This window comes from Oreochromis niloticus, linkage group LG14 (genome assembly GCF_001858045.2).
Source record: "Oreochromis niloticus isolate F11D_XX linkage group LG14, O_niloticus_UMD_NMBU, whole genome shotgun sequence".
Taxonomy (NCBI): Eukaryota; Metazoa; Chordata; class Actinopteri; order Cichliformes; family Cichlidae; genus Oreochromis; species Oreochromis niloticus.
The window spans coordinates 12,204,983-12,226,237 of record NC_031979.2 but is presented as its reverse complement, the minus strand read 5'-3'; the positions used below and the strand labels follow the sequence as shown (position 1 = coordinate 12,226,237).

General features: G+C 44.7%; 1 protein-coding gene across 5 annotated transcripts in view; it reads left to right on the top strand.

Annotated features, from left to right (window-relative positions):
• Positions 1–1,660: 1,660 nt before the first annotated feature.
• hip1 (huntingtin interacting protein 1) overlaps positions 1,661–21,255 on the top strand; it is a 54,601-nt gene continuing 35,006 nt past the window's right edge. For 2 of the 5 annotated variants that reach the window (XM_019367552.2, XM_025898127.1), the window contains exon 1: positions 5,545–5,724. In XM_019367552.2, the coding sequence (XP_019223097.1) occupies positions 5,560–5,724 (165 nt within the window). In that variant the 5' untranslated portion in view covers positions 5,545–5,559. Of the gene's footprint in view, positions 2,014–5,544; positions 5,725–9,860; positions 10,358–21,255 lie in introns of those variants that run through there. The other 3 variants (XM_025898128.1, XM_013269369.3, XM_025898129.1) reach the window with 3 other exon arrangements.

Here is a 21,255-nt window from a genome sequence, read left to right as displayed (position 1 = left end):
ACAGGACATGATAAGACAGCTGAATGTGGGGAAAGCCACAGAAAAAGAAAAATGTCAACATATTAACTGATGGGGTGGGCGGGGACTGCTAGAGCTTCAGCCAGTGGCTGACAATACAGGGAGGAGTCCCAAGGCCGTTACTAGAGAAAATATCCAAATAACAGCCCAGCATGCAGCTGAAAATTGTCATGGTACCTACAATGGCAGCAACTTCCTGCCACGACTTTGTGATTAAAGGCTTTTCATTTTTCAGAGATTGTGAGGTTTGCACATCAGCGTTGATGACAAACACTGTGAGTCAGGTGAATTTTGTGCTTTTATTTGCACACATTACCACACATGGACGTCCATAAGTTTACTCAAAGTTGTTGTCATCCAGAGGGGGCACGTACTCCTGGCTTAAAATGCAAAATACAATATTTAACTTTGGTTCATATTTATTTTTTTTAAAGCAAAAACATGACAAGTAACTGGTTGAAGAAATATCTGCTTTTAAAAGTAAAACTAAAATATTTTAAATGTTGGCCATTTCATTGGGTACACTTGTTCAGCTGCTTGTTAACATTTACCTAATCGGCTGATTGCATGGCAGCATCTCAGCGCACTTACGCATGTAGACTTGATCAAGATGGATGTTCAAACTGAGCATCAGAGGGAAGAAGAACACTGATTTAAGTGACTTTGAATGTGATGTTGTTGTTGGTCTGAGAATTTAACGAGATGTTGATCTATTGGGATTTTCTTACACAACTATCTCTACAGTTAACAGAGAAAGGTATGAAAAAGAGAAACTAACTTCAGAGCTCAGAGGAAGATAGCAACACTGTTTCCAGCTGATAGGAAGGCAAAAGTAATAACACTTGTTTACAACCAAGGTACCATGCAGAAGAGCGTGTCTGAATGCACAACATTCAGGTACAGCAGAAGACCACACTGGATGTCACAAAAAAGAGGAAACTGTGACTCACCACTCACACTCACAAGAATGTTGAACTGGAGAAATGTTGCCTCATGTGATGAGTTGTTGGATCAGAGTTTAGCATAAACAACATGAAAGCATGGATTCATCCGGCCTTGTATTAACTGCTCAGACTGCTGGTGGTGTAATGATGTGGGGGATATTATCTTGGCACATTTCTGACCCCTTAGTCCCAACTGAGCGCAACGTCACAAAGCTTAAATCATCTCAAACTGGTATCTTGAATGAATTCGCTGTATTCAAATTGCCTCCACAGCCACTACATCTCAATCTAATAGAACACCTTTGGGATGTGGTGCACAAGGACATTCTCATCACTGATCTGCGGTGTGATGCTGTCATGTTAGTATGGAGGAAAATCTATAAGGAATGTTTCATGCACCTTGTTGAATCTTTGCAAAGAAGAAATAAAGGCAGCTCCGAAGGCAAAAGAGGGTCCAACTCGATGCTAGCAAGGTGTACCTAATAAAGTGGCCAGTGAGTGTATATTCACACAAATAAGCTGTAGTTATAAGCTGTAAGTTAAAATATAAGTAACAGCTGAGTCTATCGCCACTCTCCACTCTCCACATGTGAGATTTACGTCCTCCCTAACTGTCGGAATTTGGGAACTTTAGTTTGAAAAAGTGAAAGCGGAAGTGAGCCCTTCGCGGTGAGCTTGTGCGCGAGCTTTACGCTGGTGCCGCTCAGGCTGCTCCTGTCATTGACTGGGGTGGTGTTGGTGGTGGACGCAGAGGCCAAATGCTTCTGTGAACGGGGGCGACGAGTCCAGCAGCGCAGCATGGACGGCTGCCCGCCATAGTTAGCGCAGTTCGGAGTCTACTTCACTGTAGCCTAGAGAACGGTTTTAAGCTAAAATCCTCTCTTTCTGTTTTTTCCCACCGCTGCTGTTTGTTCTTCTTCTGCCTCAGACGACAATGGATCGAGTAAAAAGCTCCATGCAGCAAGTCCCCAACGCTATCCCCAAAGTGATCCGACGGACCGGAGGGGCCAACAGCCTGGAGCTGGAGAGGGAAAACTTTGAAAGAGTGCAGGTACGGAGCGCAGGAGGTCACAGTCATATAATAACGTTATTCTGCCGAGAGCGTGGGATGGAGGTCCCGGGCTGAGAGCCGCTTTATGTCGCTGGTGGGAGGTTTTTAAAAAGTCATGTCAGCTTAAACTATGCACAGCACTGTGTCACTATTTCTCTCCGTCTGACGCGAGAGAAGGAAATGAGACGGGAGCCAGATTTTCCTTCATCATTTTAAACGAGTCACCGTGTGACAGCTGAGTCAATCAGGCCTACCCCGTGTTTGCTTTGCCTTTTTTTGGGGGGGGGGATCCACATTGTTGTCCACCTTCCCACACGTCTGTCTGAGATCAGCAGACACAAAACGAGCCCACTGTACAACAAAAGAGCTATGGAGATGTGGGTCAGTGGCCTTTTGAATTCAGATAACTCTCCTGCATAAAAAAAGCACACATGAGGGGGGCTCAGTGGAGCTGTATCATGTATGTAAAGTGCCTCTGAAGCCCTGCATTCAAGGCAGGACCAGGGATGAGGATGAAAATGGGTGAAATTGTAAAACCAAGGTAACTGACTGTCTTCCTTCCTTGTGTTTAGTTTTCATGGCTGCTGATGAATAATGAATGTTGTGTATCTTTACTCAGCTATGCCTGACTGCATGGATTGCTCTTCCTATATATGCTGTGGAGCCTGCTGCTTCCTGCTTGGTGGTCTCCCCTCCCCTTGCCCCGGACCAGGCGCAGAGGAGGGAAAGCGGTGGGGGAAAGTAGGTCAGATGAATCAAGGCAGCGTGGTAGTGCTGCAACATGCTTTTCCCAATCCACTCCTGCTGCTAAAATCGGACAGTACAGTCCACACAGCCTAAATGTGCACAGTAGGTATTTGGCCTCGCTGCCTCTAGATGGTCTCATCCAGTCTGGCCCCCTCTCCGCCAGCCCGTCGCAGCAGCAGTATGGATTAGAGTTGGGGAAAGACGCATGCGTAGCTTTGTGCATATTGAGCCAATCCTGGTCACTGGGTCACTGTCAGGCTCCTGAGATCACACCCTGCGGAAGGTGCCAGCATGGCAACGTAATGCAGGCACATAGTTGCTCCAGCTTCCGGGGAAACTGGAGGGGGAAGTAAATGTGTCTGAGCAGAAAGGTGTTTTTGTCTTGCTCTTGTGTATCTCCCATTAGAGGAGGGTGAAAGTATTCAGGCAAGCTTTAACAAGCCCAAGTTTGATGTGTTGTCGGCAGATCATACTACTGTTTTCATACTAATGGGCTCAGTTTCCGCCTCGTAAAGGTGTAATTTTTAAGATAATGCTCATTGGGATTTGTCCCCCGTGTGAGAGGAAATGCTCATTGTTTGCTTTTTGTTCCTCGTGGTTGTTGTTTTGGTTTTGTTTTGTTGGGTGTTTTTTCTGACTGAGGATCCAGAGCTGCAGCAGGAGGTGCAGGAATCAATGAATGTGCTGTCTGCTTTACAGGGATCAACGAGAGATAATCTCATCTGATCTGTTGTGCTCTAAAGCTGCCTAAATCTGCTGGGTGGCTGGCTTTCACCTCTATAGAAATCCCAACAGCCCTCCTGCTTTTAGATATTTGTTTCTTTCACCAGCTTTTTCCTCTTTTTTTTTTTTCTTCCTTTTTTTCCCCCTTTTCTTTAGTCCGTCCGTTCATATTAACAAGCTCACCTTAGATGTAAAGCTTTTTTTAATGTTATTTGTTTCTACTGTTTGGAACTAAATCTTATTATTTCTGTTAAATTTCTTGTTTTTGTGTTGGTTATCAGTGATCTGTTCAGGTTTGTTTGGACTGTATAGTGTCAGAAATGACTCAGTATAATAACCCCTAATCATAACCTCAATGCTTTTTTGCAGATGAATGAATCCAGGCATTCCCAGATTATTCCCAACGCTTCTTTATCTGATTTACCCTCACGGCATACTGTTTTAGCCTTTCATGCACTTAGTTCAGCTGACATGCTATTTATTTATTTTTCCCTTGAAGACCAATTTCAACATCCGTATTATAGAGCAGTGTGCAGAGCTCTCGGTCCACCTCTCGTTTGTTTATGTTTTGCTAGGAAAATTGGAAATAGGTGCAGGGATTTAATGAAACACCTGCAAACATACATGGAAATACAGTATACAAGACAAAAACTGTCCATTTTCTACATCTTACACATTACTTTTAACTGACTTTTAACCTTTTGTCCACTCAGCTCTTTAATTAAATTAAAACTTTTGGGGGCTTTTTTATTCCCTCGATTAGTTGAGTTTATCCAACCATATAACCTCTTTATACTGGAGAAGTACTCCACCCACTCCGCCCAGTCTGGCTCAGACCCACTGAGTTAAACAACAACTTAAAAATGACTCCAGAATCATCTGCTGTTAGTTGAGACAAGTTCAAGGCGTAAATTAAAAGCTGTTTGTTTTTCTTTTTACTTCTTTTTTCTTTTTTTACCCAAATGTCTTCTGTGGTTTTCCAACCACGCTCATCCTGAGAACTTCCTGCCCTATCCTTTCTGTTGTGTGCAAAATCCCCTCTGTCATGTCCACTCGGGGTTATAAAAAGCACGAACCAGGGCAACCTGATAGCACTCAGCACTTTTAATGACATGTTTAGTCTCATAACAGCGACCGAGTCTTTCATTTAGAGTTTAGGCGGATTAAATCTCCGGGGGAGTTCGTCTGAAACGTCATTCTGTGTTTTGGTTTGGGTTGAATCGTAGCCTCAAAGCTGCAGCGAAAACAAAGGAGTAAATAACACGATGAACACCAGCGGGAGTTTTTATCATCTTTTATCTTCAGGCTCCGAAATGTCCAAGATGCCAGCTCCCGGTCCCTGAGCTCCCAGAGGACGGGAGAGGTTTTTCATTTGAAAGCTGGCGTAGGTAGTAATCTATGGACCAATAGGAACCATAATTAGTGCTTGAGGAACATTTCTGGGGCACCAGCTCCTCAGCTGGGATATGCAGAGTGAGCCACAGAGTGACACCACATTGTACGCATGTTACATAATGAAGGCCTTAAAATCAGACTGTCTGTCTGCCTCATCCTTCCCCTTTAATTGTCCGTACTGAGGGCACTCCTGCTCTGTATCTGGATATAAAAGTGCTTTGACTGTTTGACTGTTAATGGGTCGGTGTTCTCCTTATTTTCTATCAAACTGAACTGCCAGCTTTAAGGTTGCTTTGGTTGAGTTTGCAGTCCTGTTCCTGGTGTTTTGGAGGAGTAGTAGAAGCTGGATGTTTAACTAGAGTCTGATTAATCCTTGGGCTGATTTGTAGGAAGTAAATAACCTGCTCTTAGTGCAGAAGGCCTGTCCCCCAGGCCTGCGCAATCTTTTAATTCCGTTTGGTGTCACGGCAGCTTTGGAATTCAGGCAAGGAGCAAGATCACGGCCTTTGGGCACAAGCAGGAATCAGCAGGGGTTTCTGTAGACAGGCTTTTTTTTTTTTTTTAATCACGCCGTCTTCCTGCCTCTTTCTCCCTCGTCTTTTGTCTTTGCCTCCTTCTGCTCCCCTCCGCCGCTCATTGTCTCGAGTCCTCGTCGTCTTCTTTGACATCCTGCGATTCAGAATGCGCAGGAAGTTGTCGAGTGATATCCGCATGCATGTGGCATACACGCAGACGAGCACGAAAGCAAGACCATTAAAGGCGCTGAGGGAGCAGAAACGGCGGGTGGTGGTTTGTGGCCTCATTGCGCTGGCTGCGTGGAATAATGGAGCGGGACGTGAGTGGCGGGTTAGTGAGTGGAACAACGTGCACCGAGGAGTTTCTGGTGGCAATAACAATGGCTCTGAGTTACAGGTTGTTTTGGAGTTCCCTGCTGAGTTTTACGAGCACGGTACAGTGAAAGGAGCAAGGTGGAGACGGGGTGCTTGTTTGTTTCAGTTGCAGCAGAGGTCAAAAGTCAGACTGGACGCTGCATCACTGGTGGAAGAGCGTGGTAGGGAAATTGGGCTGCTTCAGCCACCTGTATTTTAATCGTCGGCTGTGGCGTAAGAGGTAGAGCAAGGAGGCTCCTCTAGTCTTAGTCTGCACGTCAAAGGATCCTTGGCCAAGATACTGAACCTGATGCATTCATCAGAGTGTGAGTGTGTAAATGTTAGCTTAAAAGCACTTAGCAATAGGAAAAAGCATGGTTGTATGAGTGGGTGAATGAGGCTTGTAGTAAGAAAGCGCTTTGAGTGCTCAAACAGAGAAGAAAAGCACTATAAGAGTACAACTCCATTTACTCCATGTGACAAACTATGTCATTGTCAGATTTTCTTCCTTTCAAATAATACAGTATTATCATATAATGCTTTCATAATAATAATAATAATAATAATAAGTCCAGAGGTCCTGCCCTGATGGTCACCATGCCACCACGAATACCAAATGTCAGAATGAAAATGAAAGCTTTCTTTTTAACTGCTGACACAATAACAAAGGTCTCCTCAACACATAAATATCTGAGGCTGAAAATTCCCTGCTAGTCTGAAGTAAGCTCATCAAAGCTGGGCTTTCTTGGCATTATCTGGCTTGACCCAACCTAAAACCCCCGGTGGAAGATGACAGTGTTTATCAATTTTCTCTGTTAAGCCGGACTTTCTGCGTCATTCTCGGCGAGCGCTCACATAACAAGGGGCATTTCATGCATCATATGACTCTTCCTCTACACGAATGAGTCCCTGTGAGCGCTGCCTGCTCCAGTCAGAGACGTTATCAGATGATGATGGAGATAAAATCTTTAAAGAACATCAACTATACTATAACTATAGCAGTCAAATGTCACACTGTTTCAAATAAAACGAGGGGGGTAATAATCTCAGGATTTAACACTGAGAGCAGTAAAAATAAGCATTTAAACTTGAGTTAATGTATTTATTTTATTGCTGAGTGCGCTCTCGGTGCCGATGTTTATTTCTAGTGTGGTGGCTGCTCGTCGAAGCTCTGAAACTTTAAACCGGATGCTTTGAAACATGAAAGGTTGCTGCCTGAAGCAAAATAAAGGAGCCGTGGAAATCGCTTTGGTTTGTCGGCAGATCAAAGTCAACTGAAATTTATTGATTGAACAGGTGCTCTCGGTGAGAAATACCATGAACGTTTTTCTGATCTGTGCTCAAGCAGCTGCAATTCCAGCAGTGTAGCAGAGACCTGGCAGCAGATTGGACTCGAGTATAAAAACATTTATGCACTTTCTGTATCACCGGCTGAATGCATGCACGCTCCAGTGACGATGTTGTGCACAGTTTGCTGAGCTTAACAAGTTGCACGTATAAAATGCGTTCCAGCACTTAAAACAGAGCTGTAAATGAAGGAATCATTTCCTCCACCTGCTCCTGACCGGGGTCAAGCACGTGTTGCCACGGTGACACCGAAAACTCTGGCTTTAAGCTCAACGTAGCTCGCTAACCCAATAATCTCGCTCCGTGGCAAACCCCTCTGATTCGATTTGCAAACATCTGCTTCAAAATCCCAGGTTACTGATGTACAACATATAGACATGATGAAGTGGCTCCAGTCAAATTATCCTGTGTCAATAACACCTTATGTTAGCGCATTCACATGATAACACACCACAAACTCCTGTGTTTTAATGTCTTTTTTTTTCCACTGCGAGAAACAAAGATATTCCAGGAAAAGTGTCATGTCATAACACTCGAGTTCAAACAAAAGACATTTGGAGGACTTTAACCCCTGACGGTGTTTTGGCTTTGCAGACATGGTGCAACGACCTTTTCCAAGCCACACCTGCTTAAAGAGAGATGACACACGTTTTCTAATATGTCATATGGCTGCTGAGTAGGAAGTTTAACACAAATAATCAGCAGGTTAGGTGAGCCTTTGCTCTTCTTAGTCCTTAACCTTTAGTCAGGAAGGTGCAATGTGACATCACGGTTCATGTGGACTGTGAGAGGTTTACTGGAACAGGAAAAAAGATGGCACATGATGTATGCTGACAGCACAACCCAGCCAGCCCGTATTGAACTGCACTTACTCAGCAATCCTAGCCCACATCTGATTTAACTGCCGAAACACCTTGAGCACTTTTACGTGCTTCATACGGCTAAATTTAAACAATGACTGAAACTCGGAGATGTGTCCTTTTAACGCTGGTTAGACTGTATAAAACAGAGATGAGTGTTGCTGAGTCAAAATGAAGACAGAGACGGAGTGGGACTGCTGTATGTGAGAAATGCTCGGCGATGGGCCCACGCCGTACCAGGAAGTGAGGAGACTCGGTGGAAAATAGCCATCATTGTTTTAGACTGACTGCTGGGGAGCCTGGAGGTTTAATGCGCACACCCGATAGTCTAATGAGTAACATATTGATTATTGTGGCTGGCCTGGCCTGGCCCTGGTTGGTCAGCTGTGATTGAAAGCCTGGCCTGGATTTTAAAAATGGATCCTGTGGGCTCACTGGCTGTCTCCGAGTCTTCTGTCGTGTAATCCCAGACTGTCTCGTTGATGTTGGCGGTTGTACTGTGCTATTTTTCATTGAGGATGAGTCTTTGTCACTCTGCCTGGATGTTTTGTGTTGTTGTTATTGTGAAACAAAATGAATTATGAGCCAGCCCAAAGCCTGCATAATGGTATCACACGATTGATAAGAAACTAAGGGCACAGATTCGCACACACTGACCACTTTATACAGTCTACTTATTGGCATCAGGCTGACACTTCTGTATGTGTGGCTGAGTCCACACTTGGTCCTTAAAATGTGAATTGAAGTTAATAAATATGCTGTTTGTATACACTCACTGGCCACTTTATTAGGCGCACCTGTGCGACAGCTCGTTAATGAAACTATATAACGAGCCAATCACGTGGCCACAACACAATGCATTTAGGCATGCAGACATGGTCGAGACGAACTGCTGAAATTCAAACCGAGCATCATCCCGGTGATTTAAGTGACTTTGAATGTGGCATAGTTGTTGGTGCCAGACAGGCTGGGCTGGTCAGTTCTCTGGGTAAAAATTGACTTGTTGATGTTGGAGGTCAGAGGAGAATGACCACACTGCTTTGAGCTGATAGGACGACAACAGTAACTCTGATAACCACTCGTTACAACAAAGGTATGAAGAAAAGGATTTATGAATTACTGATTGAATTAATGAAGCTTCTGTTTCAGTACAGAGGCTTAGTTTACGGGATTAGTAACACCCGCATTTTACCTGCTGTGTCATGTTAAAATGGTATCTTATGGAGGGTCTGTTATAGACGACTCTCCCAGATTTCTTGCGTCAAAAAGGCCTGAAACTTTAAGCTGTTGTGAAGCTCAAATCCTGCGGGCTGACACAGAATAACTGAAGACTCTCAGAGGCACCAGATGGGGGCATCAGTTGCCCAGGATTGATCTCCTGGTGGACGCTGAGCTCCTTTCCCCCACTTTTCACCTTTTGAAAGTTGCTTTTTTTCCAGGCTTCATCATCACTGTAGTCAAAGTGGAGGATAAGGCTTTAAGGCAGTGTGAAAAAGTCTTCACTCCTTTATATGAAGGATGGAAATATAGGGGCTCTACAGTATAATGTCAGCATAGTTAAGTTAATGAGTTTTCTTTGTACATTTTATCTTTGGCTACATTTTATCTAAGTGTCTGTTGTTGTTCCCACATCTTCTCTTTCCTGCTTTTTCTGATCTTCACGGTGAGGAAGATGATTTCATTTTTTTAGGGGAGGTAGGGGAGGGGTAGATGGTCTTTTGGCTCCTGTAGCAGTTTAGATCAGGTGATCATCTGTTACCTCTACTAGTGAATGGAGCAGCAGTGGAAGTTGCAAACCCCAACCACCCCCACCCCGTTTTTTTTCTCTCCCTGTTAGGACCCCCGGCGGTTCCCCGGACCCCAGTTTGAAAACCTCCGTGTTTGAGCCATCCCACTCTGCAGGCTCCATGCTACTATTGTCTAACAGGAGAGCGGGCTATTTGCAAAATAAAGGTAGCCTCCTGTCTCGGTGTTTGCCCCTACGCGGGCTGATTCATGCGAGCGGGGTGATTGTCTTTCCTTTTCCCCCTTTTAATGTGAAATGAGCGCCTATCGTTAGCGGTATCCTCTGGGTTTTTCCTCCCAGACAGCTTGAGCTCCTCGCCGGGTCGGATGCTGGAACTCCTCGCCGATAAGAGATCGCGCAGGGCTCGCAGGAGAAAAGCAGACTGGACGCGGAAGGAAGGAAGCAAAGGAAGAATAGAGCAACATTTTAATACCAAATCGGGACTCATGTTGAGCTAACGGCCCTCGCCACCTCCTCCCCCCTTCTTCTCCTCCCAAATGCATTTGTTGCCTCAGTCGCTTTCCCGTTACTAATTACTGCGCGTTAGAGAGAGCCAGCAGCTCCGAGGATCCCCCGCTCGCCGTCTTGGAAGGACGATCATGGATCTGAGCAAAATCGTAAGTCCCGAAGAGCCGATCGGGTTGTCTTTATGTGAGCTAAGGACGGATACTTAGAGAGAGAAAAAAGGAGAAAGCGACAGATCCACGGGTTTGCATGTTTTTGTGGAGGTGGGGGTGGTGTCCAAGAAGCCCTCCTGAGCGCACCACACTCAGCAGGGTGAATACATGCAAGTTGGGCTCGGTGCAAGCAGGGACTTGCTCTGTCTGCTGTTTACATGGCAGCTAAATGCGGCCGTGGGAAGTTTGGGTTTTGTTGTGAAAGCTAGGAGGTCTCCCGTGGGTTTATTCCAGGGGTTTGCGAGCTGCTGTAGTGAAAGAACAGCTGCATTTAGTCGGGGAACTGGTGAAACCAAGAGTCAGAAAGCGCACGATTGTGTTAATGCAGCCTACTCTCTGGAGGCTTTACATTTGTAGTGCAAGTAAATGAAGCCATTCACACATTTGGCTTTAATATAGTGTGCTTCTGAGGCCTGGAAATGTCTCCTGTGTTGACCAGAGCACTGTTTTTGCTGCAGGTTAGTGGAAAAAGTTCTGCAAGCGTGGTTTAAATGTGCCATGAATGCCAATTACAGGATCTTATTTACAAACCTCAAGGCGAGTCTGAGTGTGTAGTTAAAGCTCTATAACACAGGTTCAAGAGACTCGGGGCTCTAAGGGTGAATTTAAAGTATAACTTCTTCACAAGCAGTGATGTTTCCAAACTGGCGATTGATGTGGAGTTTATTCCACATTTGCCTGTTCATCTTCCTTTGACTCAGAGCGATGGGGATGATGCAAAAGACGTGCAGCTTGGACTGGTGAAGCAGGTGCACAAGAAGCCTTTCACAGCCAGCGTGGATGGAAGGGTTGCACTTTTAGCCTTTTGTACAGAAGTGTGTGTGTGTGGTGTGGGGGGAGTTTGATAAGAAAGCCCACTCTCTAGTAATCCTCAACCAGGTTAGACTCTCAAAAGTTTGTGGAGGAAAAGCACAGCAAGAGCAGATGCTGTAAAGATGCACCGGATCCTGATGGACTGTCCATAACTGAAACGGGAAAATCACTCTCTCAGCTGTGAGGAAGGGAAAGAAAAAACCTCAGCCGCCCACGTGAAGTCAGTCACTTGTAGACATGGTGTAGGTGTAGCGATGGAAAACCTCCTAGTGCATCACCATTCAGTTGCATTTAACAGGTTATTTTAGCTGAACCTCTAGAAAAATTGGGGAAAGTATTCCCATCAAGGCTTTTCTACATGTTGTTTCTGCCACTGTGCGGTGGGTCTTGCAGACTGTGCATCACCGGTAATCTGGTGATGCACAGCAGAGATGAAATGCTGAGGAATGTGGCTGAAGGTATGCAGGTTGTGTTGTTTAGAGATGATGACATGATGCTGATGTTTGGCTGCTGTGTTGTAATTTCGATGAGGTGTTCATGCTTGATTTAACCCATCTCTGTGCAGTGGAGGTGAGTACAAGAACCTAAACTTAAACACTGATATTGGATTTTAGGCTCTGACATTAGGGTAAAAAATTCTGATGGAGTTATAGACCAGTCTGTTAGCCCTGCGACAGACTGGTGACCTGTCCAGGGTGTACCCTGCCTCTCGCCCTAAGACAGCTGGGATAGGCTCCAGCCCCTTCAGGACTGCCTTAATTCGTGATGACATAGATTAAACAAGGTGCTGGAAACATTCCTCAGATTTTCCTCCATGTTGGCACGATAGCATCACACAGTTGTTGTGGATTTGTAGGCTGTACATTCATGATATGAATCGAGTACAGTGAACTCGCTGTCGTGTACAAGAAACCAGTTTGAGATGATGTGAGCTTGGTGACATGGTGCTCAGTTGGTACTAAAGTGTGCCAAGAAATTACCACCCACATCATTAGACCACCAGCAGCAGTCGGAAAAGTTGATGCAAAGCAGTATGGATCCATGGTTTCATGTTGTTTACACCATCGTCTGAATCTCTCAGCAGAAATAGAGACTCATCAGATCAGGCCACATTTTCCCAACCTTCTATTGTCCATTTCCGGTGAGTCCGGGCCACAGCTTCCTGTTTTTAGCTGACAGCAGTGACACCTGGTGTGCTCTTCTGCTGCATCTGAATGTTGTGCATTCAGAGATGCTCTTCTGCATACCTCGGTTGTAACAAGTGGTTGTTAGAGTTACTGTTGCCTTCCTATCAGCTCGAGGCACTGCGGGCTTTCTTGTTTGACATCAACAAGTCATTTTTACCCAGATATCTGTTCTCTCTGGATATTTTCTTCCTCTTTTTTTCCCAGACTTTAGAGATGGTTGTGTAGGAAAATCCCAGAAGATCAGCACTTTCTGAAATACTCAGACTAACAACCACAGCACGTTTAAAGTCAATCAAATGACCTTTCTTTCTCAGTTTGATGCTCAGTTTGGACTTCAGAATGTCGTCTTGAGTTTCTCTACATGTCGACATACCTTAGCGCACTGAGTTCATGGCATTTGATTGGCCGATTAAAAAAAATTTGTGTTAACGTGCAGCTGAATGTTTGCCCCATTGTTGCATCAGCTGAAACAGTTCGTTTTAGATAAAATAAAAAAGAAGCCACGGAAGCAAGATGATTGTGACGCCTGTTTATGTTCAGTTACTGCCGTGCTGTGAGGTGGGGTGGGGTGAGGTGCACAGATGTGGCTTTTACTGATGCGTCTTTATGATGTCACCATCCTTCAGGAAGTTGAGGCGAGGCTGTGAGGCTTTTTCACACAGAGCTGCAGAAAACCAAAAACCTGCCACGGGGATGAAGGGCTGAGAGTTTAATTGTGGTGGAGCCCGGCCTTCGGCCTACGTGTGACTTTAACCAGCTGCCACCCTCCACCTCTGCCCTCAGCGACGAACCCATTGCTGTTAGGTTGCACGCTTCAAACATCCCGGAGCTGTATGTTTGCATGCTTTTTAATGGGCTCTTATGAGACTGCAACATCCCGCTGGGCTTATCTGCATCACCCATTGCCCTGTTATTAATGGGACAGGAGATACTCGGTGCATTAGGTGGAAAACAAGCTCCCAGTTACAGCCTCAGGGGCCTGCACATGACTGGCAGCCATTGTTACTGGGCTGGTGGCTGGTTTCACCTTCAGTCTATGATAAAATTGTACATTGCATTCCAGATTCAGCTCGCTGGGTTGATAATGCTTCCTCAGTGCCTGCAGTGACACCTGTGCAGCATGCATGGGTTTGTAATTTCCCTTTTTTTTGCTCCCTGCGTGCACATAAGAAAAAAACTCTCACTTTGCCCTCTTTGCATCAGTGCAAGCCTGAATTTTGAGAGATGCGAGGAGGCTCACACGGGAGCAGATTTGCACGTCAGACGCGACACATAAAATGGTCCTGAAACAAGCAACACAGAGGGCTCTGTTCAGACCGGTGACCTTTTCAGCCGGGTGGAGTCGCTCTTGGAAAAATGTTTGGGCCAAAAACACTTTTCCAGTTATTATCCAATTTTTTTTCAATGGATTTGTAAAAAAAAAATAAATAAAAACTGTTATTTCATGCTGTTGTGACCTCTGAGGAGGCTGCTTGTTTGTGTGAAATGCACCACGGTAAGGCGAGCTCTCAGTTTCACCGCGTATACTTTTACTTGTGCACGTTGAACCATGAAGGCTGTTGTTTTATTTTCGAGGAAATAGGCGGATATTTTTAGTGTGTGAAACCTGAAGTCAGATACCGAGTGCACCGGAACCATGCTCATCGGAGGTATAGTCCAAAAAAAAAATGTTTACACCACTGTGTCATACTGCTGTAATCTGTGTTTTTAGACTAAACAGTTGGATTAAGTCATGTGTGTATATGTAAAAGGGAGGTTTCATAAGAACAAACACAGAAAGGCTCGTGTCCAAATCTGCACTTCCCCTTCACGTCTTTGAGCTCACTGGTTTCGTTTTCCAGCTGACGACTTTACTTTTGGGTTTACTGTAATCTTTAAAAAAATAAGACATTAAAGTCTGGCTATTTGAAGCCAAATGTAATAAGAGGTGAGGCCTGGCTAAACATTTTTGCACAGTACCGTATTCTCCAGGTATGACACCATGTGCAAACTCCAAAGGTTTTTAGAAAGAGATAAGAAACCGTACAAATTTTGTTCTTTAAGCATTTTTTATATACTGAACTGGAGACAAAACACATTCAGTGAATATCAGACTTTTATTGATCAGCTGAGCAGAAAATGCTATTCACAGTGTGCGTACTTCACATGTAAGTGTGCAGGTGTTTGCAAACTGATGTGTGTGCTTGATAAGTTGTGTCTAAATATTACGGTCTATGAAGCGGGGAGAGATGGCATCTTCTTTTTAGATTGTTATTTCAGGTCATCTGTTAGCGATCGCTGACTGCCCATTTTTAAATATCCGTGTTCCTAAAGGTCTGAGTGTATTCACACAAAGACACCTGGAGGGGATCTGGCAGGAAATGGAGACAGAGCGAAGTGTTTGGTCTCAGCTGCTCCCTGTCTGGCTTGACTGAGCAAGGTTTTAGCTGAAGGCGGGGGTGCTGTGGATTGGGGCATTTTTCAGCAGGCAGGAAATGGGCAGTGGAGGGTGTGCCAAGACAGGAAGCCTGACTGAGTGCCTGCAACCCCCCCCCCTTCTCTCCTTCACCTCCACCCCTACAGCGTCAGCCACAGTGACCGTGCCTCCTCTGCCTCACCTCAGCGTTAACAGGGCTGCTGCATTCACAGCCTGCACGTTTCCTGTTTTCATTCCTTCCTCCATCCCATCGCTGTTTACCCTTTTTATAGCAGAATAGCCGGACTGGTCTCAGCAGCAGCTTCAGCCTCGGCCTCCGAGGCATCCGTCTTTAATTTAGACCACAAGCTCAAAAGGTATAACAGCAGTTTGGTGTCTGCTCTGTTGTTTGGGAAAAGTGACAGACTTGGTGAAAGCATTCTGGGTTCTTGTCCCCTGGTGGGTGTGCTGAGAGGTTAAATCAGAAGGAGGAAACATTGCAAAAGGATTGGGAAAGCATGCTGTTAAATACAGACATGCAGTCCTTCTTAGCTGTGCCTTAATGAAGGTTTTAAGACCAGAGGCTTCACTTGTTGATATCATGCCAGAGTCAGAATCACTGGGAACATGGTTGAAGCTAAAGCCTACTCCACGGCCTGTCATGAGTCTCTCCTCCACCCACACCTAAATAACTGCTGTCAGATAATCATAGTACCATAACTTAAATTAATCACTCCACTCCCATGCTAAGGATGCCTCCTCCTCCTCCTCCTTCTTAACCGTGAGACTTTAAATCCAGTGAAAACAAGTGTTGCCGAATTTACTCTGCCCCTTCTCATTTGGCCCTGCCGAGGTTTTCCACAGTCATTTTCTCATGATTGAGCATCACTGGCTTTGAGTTATTCTCGGCACTAATGCTGACATGAAATGTGCGACAGCGCGCCAGAGACAAAAATATCCGAGAGCACTGTCTTTTCTCTGTGACCGTTGTGAAGTGACCACGATAAGATGACATGTCTCCGGGACTGACATGGGAATCAAATCGCCCAACATCGCTTTTTAGTCACATGCTGTTTGGGAGGCCGAGGGTTGGGGAAGGGAGTCGCTCAGCGAGGGCCGTTTCGTTTAGCAGGCAGAAGATGCTTCCTCTCTTTCTCCCTCTTGGTGCTGTGCGCTGGGCCTTCAGCGGACGCAGCCAGACCACGATCAGCATATCAATGCCGTGCTTTCCACAGAAGAGCTGATTGGTGCTTGCCAGGCCCGACTTTGCGTGCTTTCAACACTGTATCAATAACACTTTGTTTGAAGGCAGAACTGTGGAAAAGAAGATGTTTCTGTAGATACCAAGAAGCAGAAAGGACTTCTGTGCTGCATCGGCGAGTAATTGATTGATGGCTCGTTATGACTCTTTGCTTGAGGGCGGAAAGGGGAAGCGCAAAAGATGCCGGCCCCCTGCAGATGCAGTGACGCGGGTTCCCCACTTTAAGGACTCTCTCGGGGCGGATCTTTGCTCCTCAGCTTTATAATCACTTTCCTCTCACCTGTGATTTAATTGCTCGTCATTTGACTTTGTCAGCCGGTCTGAGTGGCTGCACTGCGAGGGGCTAATAGGCCACTGATTTATTGATGCCGGCAAGCCGCCTCGGCCAATGCCAGGAGATCTAGGCAGCTGGCACTCTCATTCAACCCTAACACAAAGTACAAAGTCTCACTGTGGGCTAATTGGGTCATCCTCATGTGGGAACCAGTTGCACTGGCGTTTACTCAATCATCCCTTGATTTTTTTTTTTTCTTGTGTGATTGAAAGAAAAAGAGAAGCAAAGCGAATTGTCGATGTTATAACTTACAGCTTCGATCCCTGAAGGCTGTGTTAGCTCACACGCAGATCACAACACGAGAGTGTCACAATTTAGTGCTTGTGACAGATTAGCAGCCAGTGACCATGACAGGAAATGCCGAAAAAGTCACTTCCCTCATCAGTAAAATGTAAAACAGTCGTGGCTAAAGTGTAGACATGGTGTTTCAGTGTTAAGCTTCACTTTGAATATAATATTTAGAAATATGGGTCATGTTTAAAAGACGGAAAAAGGTGCAAAACACAAGAAGTGTGTATAGATTGTATTCAAACTCTTAAGTGTAAATAAATACAGCACTATATGTTCATAACTGCTAAACAGGAGTGACAATATTATCTTAATTTAAGGCTTTTTGTGTTGCCTTTGGCCACATTTCAGGTTCCAGCCTCCACATGTAAAGCTTCAAATTCAGTCTGTTTAATCCCAAATACTCACAGGTGCATCAGTCTACTCAGCCTCAATGTTTCTGGAGAAGAAATAGCTTTTTGAATGTGTTGCATCACTGAAAGCCTTTCTACAACCATTCTCTGTATCAGCCTCAGGTGGTGCAAGGAATCAGGGTTTTGCAGCTGCATGGGTTCTTTTTTTTTTTTTCTTCCTTTTGTGCATGAACAGAATCTTCAGGGTTGTTTAATAAAAAAAACAAAGAAAAGTATTCCAGTAATCATAAAGTTCCATAAAATTCCAGATTCTGTCGTCAGACCCGCTGGTTTATTTGTAAACAGGAAGTCTAACTTTTTTTTTAAAGCACATGACTGATTATAACTCACTGGCCTTCCTTTTGTGGACTCTATCAGCAGACGCAGGCTGTTTTCACGCGTACGCTTTTCTAGATCGTATCCAGCGGTGTGTGTCAGGATGCAAACATCCGGCACGACCTTTATCCTTTTTAAAAAACAAAACAGTGTGCCTGCATGAAAACAACTAGCCGGTGGTCGTCATGTGTCCCGCCACGTGCCTGCTCTCCCCAGGCCACGCTAAGGGTGTCAAACATAAGGCCCTGGGTCCTAAATCGGCTCAGTAAACTCCTATCCGGCCCACTGGACAACTTTAGAGTGGATAGATTTTGAACTTTTCTTGCTGCAAGTTTTACAGCTTTTCCTGTTGATAAAGAGTCCCCACCCATACTGCACCCAAAGTATAAGCGCACTTTCTGTTATCCTGTCTGTCACTTATCACCTTTATGATTCGTAGTGGTGCCTGTTCGCCATCGACAGGACTACGACCTGAGTGCAGAGGGGTGGATGCTGTGCAAACAGCAACCAGCTCCTGAGTTCCTCCTCGTCCTCTCATGATCACTGAATCACTCCTGTGACTGAACCAAACTCATAAATTAGATTTTTCTCAACAGTAAACTCGTGTTTGCCTGCTTGCTTGCTTTCACTGCTGATGATATGTCACTCAGAGTGACGGTGCGTGTGGAGGTGGCGGTCTATTGTCTGCCGTTGTTTTGACAAGCCAGACCCACATTCTTCTTCTCCAAACGTCATCTGTTTCAGGATTGTGGGTATGAAGAAAATATTTTCTAGATGGGCTCTCTCAGGCCTTTTTTTTTTTTCTTCAGCAGTCTGCGACACCTGGGAGCGTTGTGGAAATCTGAAGCAGATCGAGGTGCACGCACCCAGGTTGTCTTTGCAAATGTAAATAAAACTCGATGTAAACCTAGAATATTTATAGAGTCTAGTTATCTGTCAAGCTCAGTCACAGGATGCTGTCAGAACATTGTGCAATAGAAGATAACTCGAACATCAACATGTGGTGTATCTGCAAGATCACACAGAGACAGACTAAGAAGATATGGAGCCTTTCATTCACCAAGGTCAGCTCGACACAGAAGATCTTAAAATTTTCCATCACTTGTTTGCCAATCCTAAAGAGACTGACAGAAATCCCTGCTCCCAGATCATTCCTCCTTTCATCTCTCCTTTCCCTTCCCCATTCCAACCTCCTTCTACCCCGCTCCTCCTCCTCCTCCTCTTCCGATTCCTCACAGTAAACTTCCAGTCCCAGCGGCTCACATACTGGAAGAGGAGGAGCGCACTCAGAACATCTGTGGGAAGTGAGATTATGAAACAGGCCTCCCGTCCTCTGCTGACCCCATCCCCCTCGCTCTCCTCGCTCTCTGCTGGAGATACCCTGCAAACGATAGTGTCAGGATACGCTGGCCTGTTTGGTCGTGTGTGCGGAAGACCGGCATTTCAGGCTCCGTTTGAGTCAGCTGTTTGGATGTAGAACTTTTCCCAGTTTTGTTTTCCCCTCGTGTTTTATGTCATCCAAATGCTGCTTCACGACACCTCGCCTTCACAGAAACTATCTGAAAAACTCGGAAGTGATGTGGGTCCTAGATTTATATTTATTTGTACTTGCAGGTTTTTCCTGGTCAGCTGCCAGCTGGCATAACCTAAAAGCATTGTGAAAACTTTCACACAACAGCAGCGATCTCTGATGTTTACCTGTTTTTCTCATCATAAGTAAAATGTGTATGGAAATTTCTCAGCAGGTGTTAAATGGTTTATCATAAAATGTCCGCACATCGGTGGTCTCCACAGGCTGAGTCAAAGAGGAACTCCACTGGCCAGTTTCCACATCGCAGAAGGCGCCACCGAATACGTGAAGATGTTTTGATAGTGAACTTGATTGCACAAAACCGGTTATGAGTCAGGTTATGTTTCTTAGATCAGCAGTGTCGAGGGGTAGAGTTAAAAAAAAAAAAAAAAAAAAAAAAAAAGACCTTAGCTGATGCGTCAGGCAGTCGAATGATGACAAAATTAGCCAGTGTGTAACGTTGAAATTGGGAAATTTAGCATAGAGGATATGAAAGAATGAGATGTCTAATTGTGCCTCATCGTTTAATCATTGGTGCTATAAACTCTGTGTTAGCTTTTCTTCCGGCACCATCGCTGGGTGATCATTTCAGTTCCTGTTTTTAATTTCTGGATAATTTCAACATTCTGGTTTCTGACCAGGCGCCTACGAAACGAATTGCTTTCTACTCAGAGTCAAACTGTAAACTTCAGTTTCAATGAGCAAGTGTTTTCCTGCTAACAAATAAAACTAAAACAATGAAAACAAACGAGGCTGGATGTAGGAAATATTTTATACCTCGTGCTTTCAGTCTGTGTAATGCAATATATCTGTCTGGCACAGAGATCAGTTATTATCACTGTTTATTTAATTTTTATGACTATTACTCATGCTACTGCACTTATTTGGCGTGGCTGGAGCTCAGGAGGTAAAGAAGGTCTAATGCAAATTAGATCGACTACTGAGAAGGTTGGTGTTTTTATCCCCGGCTGCTCCAGAGTGCATGCCAAAGTGTCCTTGAGCAAGGTACTGAACCCCAAAGTTGCTCTCCGATGTGTTGTTAAGTGTGCATATGGATGGGTCAGTGAGGCATGTTGTATAAAGCACTTTGCGTGGTCAAGTAAGAACCAGGTTCTTTACCATTATTTGGTTTTAGTCTGTTGTTAGGTGGTTGCTAAGACACGTGATGACTTTATAATATAATAAAACACCTGATTTAAGTTTAGTGCCTGTAATTCAAATGTGTATTGTATTGAAATTAAAAGGATGCAGGTGCGTAAATGCGACAAGTGGGCCATTCTAGCCCATTGGTAGGCTGTTGTTAGGCAACACAGTGAAGTCACAATACCTGCTATAGATGAGGTTTGGTTGGTGAGCCCCTGATTGTATGTGAGGAGTTACTCCTACTGTTGTTGACGTTATTAAGGTTGATGGCTGTAACAAAATAATTTTCCAAATATGGGATAAATTAGGAATTTTTCATCTTATTTATTATTTGCATGTTAGCATGGTACCATTAGCTTTTAAGCTGTGCTGTGCAAAGTCCAGCCTCACAATCTGCAAGCATTGCTGGACACCCAGGCTTTGTTTTATTAAATAGTGGTTATGTTTTTAATGCTTTTCTTTGAATAGCACTTTATTAATTTTGTAGTAGTTTGTTATATAAGTTATCTTAGAGCATGTTTAGTATTAGCCTCATTTTCACCTTCCTATGTTACAGAGAAAGAAACCCAACAATATCCTGTATAGAAAGTTACAGTTGAGAGAAACGACTCCCTTTTAACTGAAACGAAACCCCAAACTAAACCACGCTCGGGATTGGTGGCTTCTGCCTCAGCTAAGAAGGTATACTCGCCACTTTGGTGGGCCAGGAAGTGCAGACCTGAAACATGTAGAGCCTGCACAAAGGTAGGCTACAGCGAGAGAGGGGGAGAACAAAAAGTAATGGGCTGTAGCAAAGAAATGCATGGAAAATGGGAGGCCCCACAGCAGCATATCTAAATGATAGCCCTGAACCATGAGCTTTTAGCTAAAAGGGAAGTTTAAGAATGAGAGGGAGTGTCCAGAGTACCCCCTGAAAGCCAACAGTGTGCCATAGCACAACCAGAAATTAACACCATCCAAGCTACCGGTGGCAGCATTTTCAGCCGGGTGACGGTGGCACACTGGGTTAGAGCAGAAGTGAAAAGTCAGAACATTTTTCTGGTGGTTCTGCGATTCATGTCTGATGATGCTTAAAATTTGAGCTGAAGTTGGAGGAGCTTCAGGTTCAGTCTGGCCAAC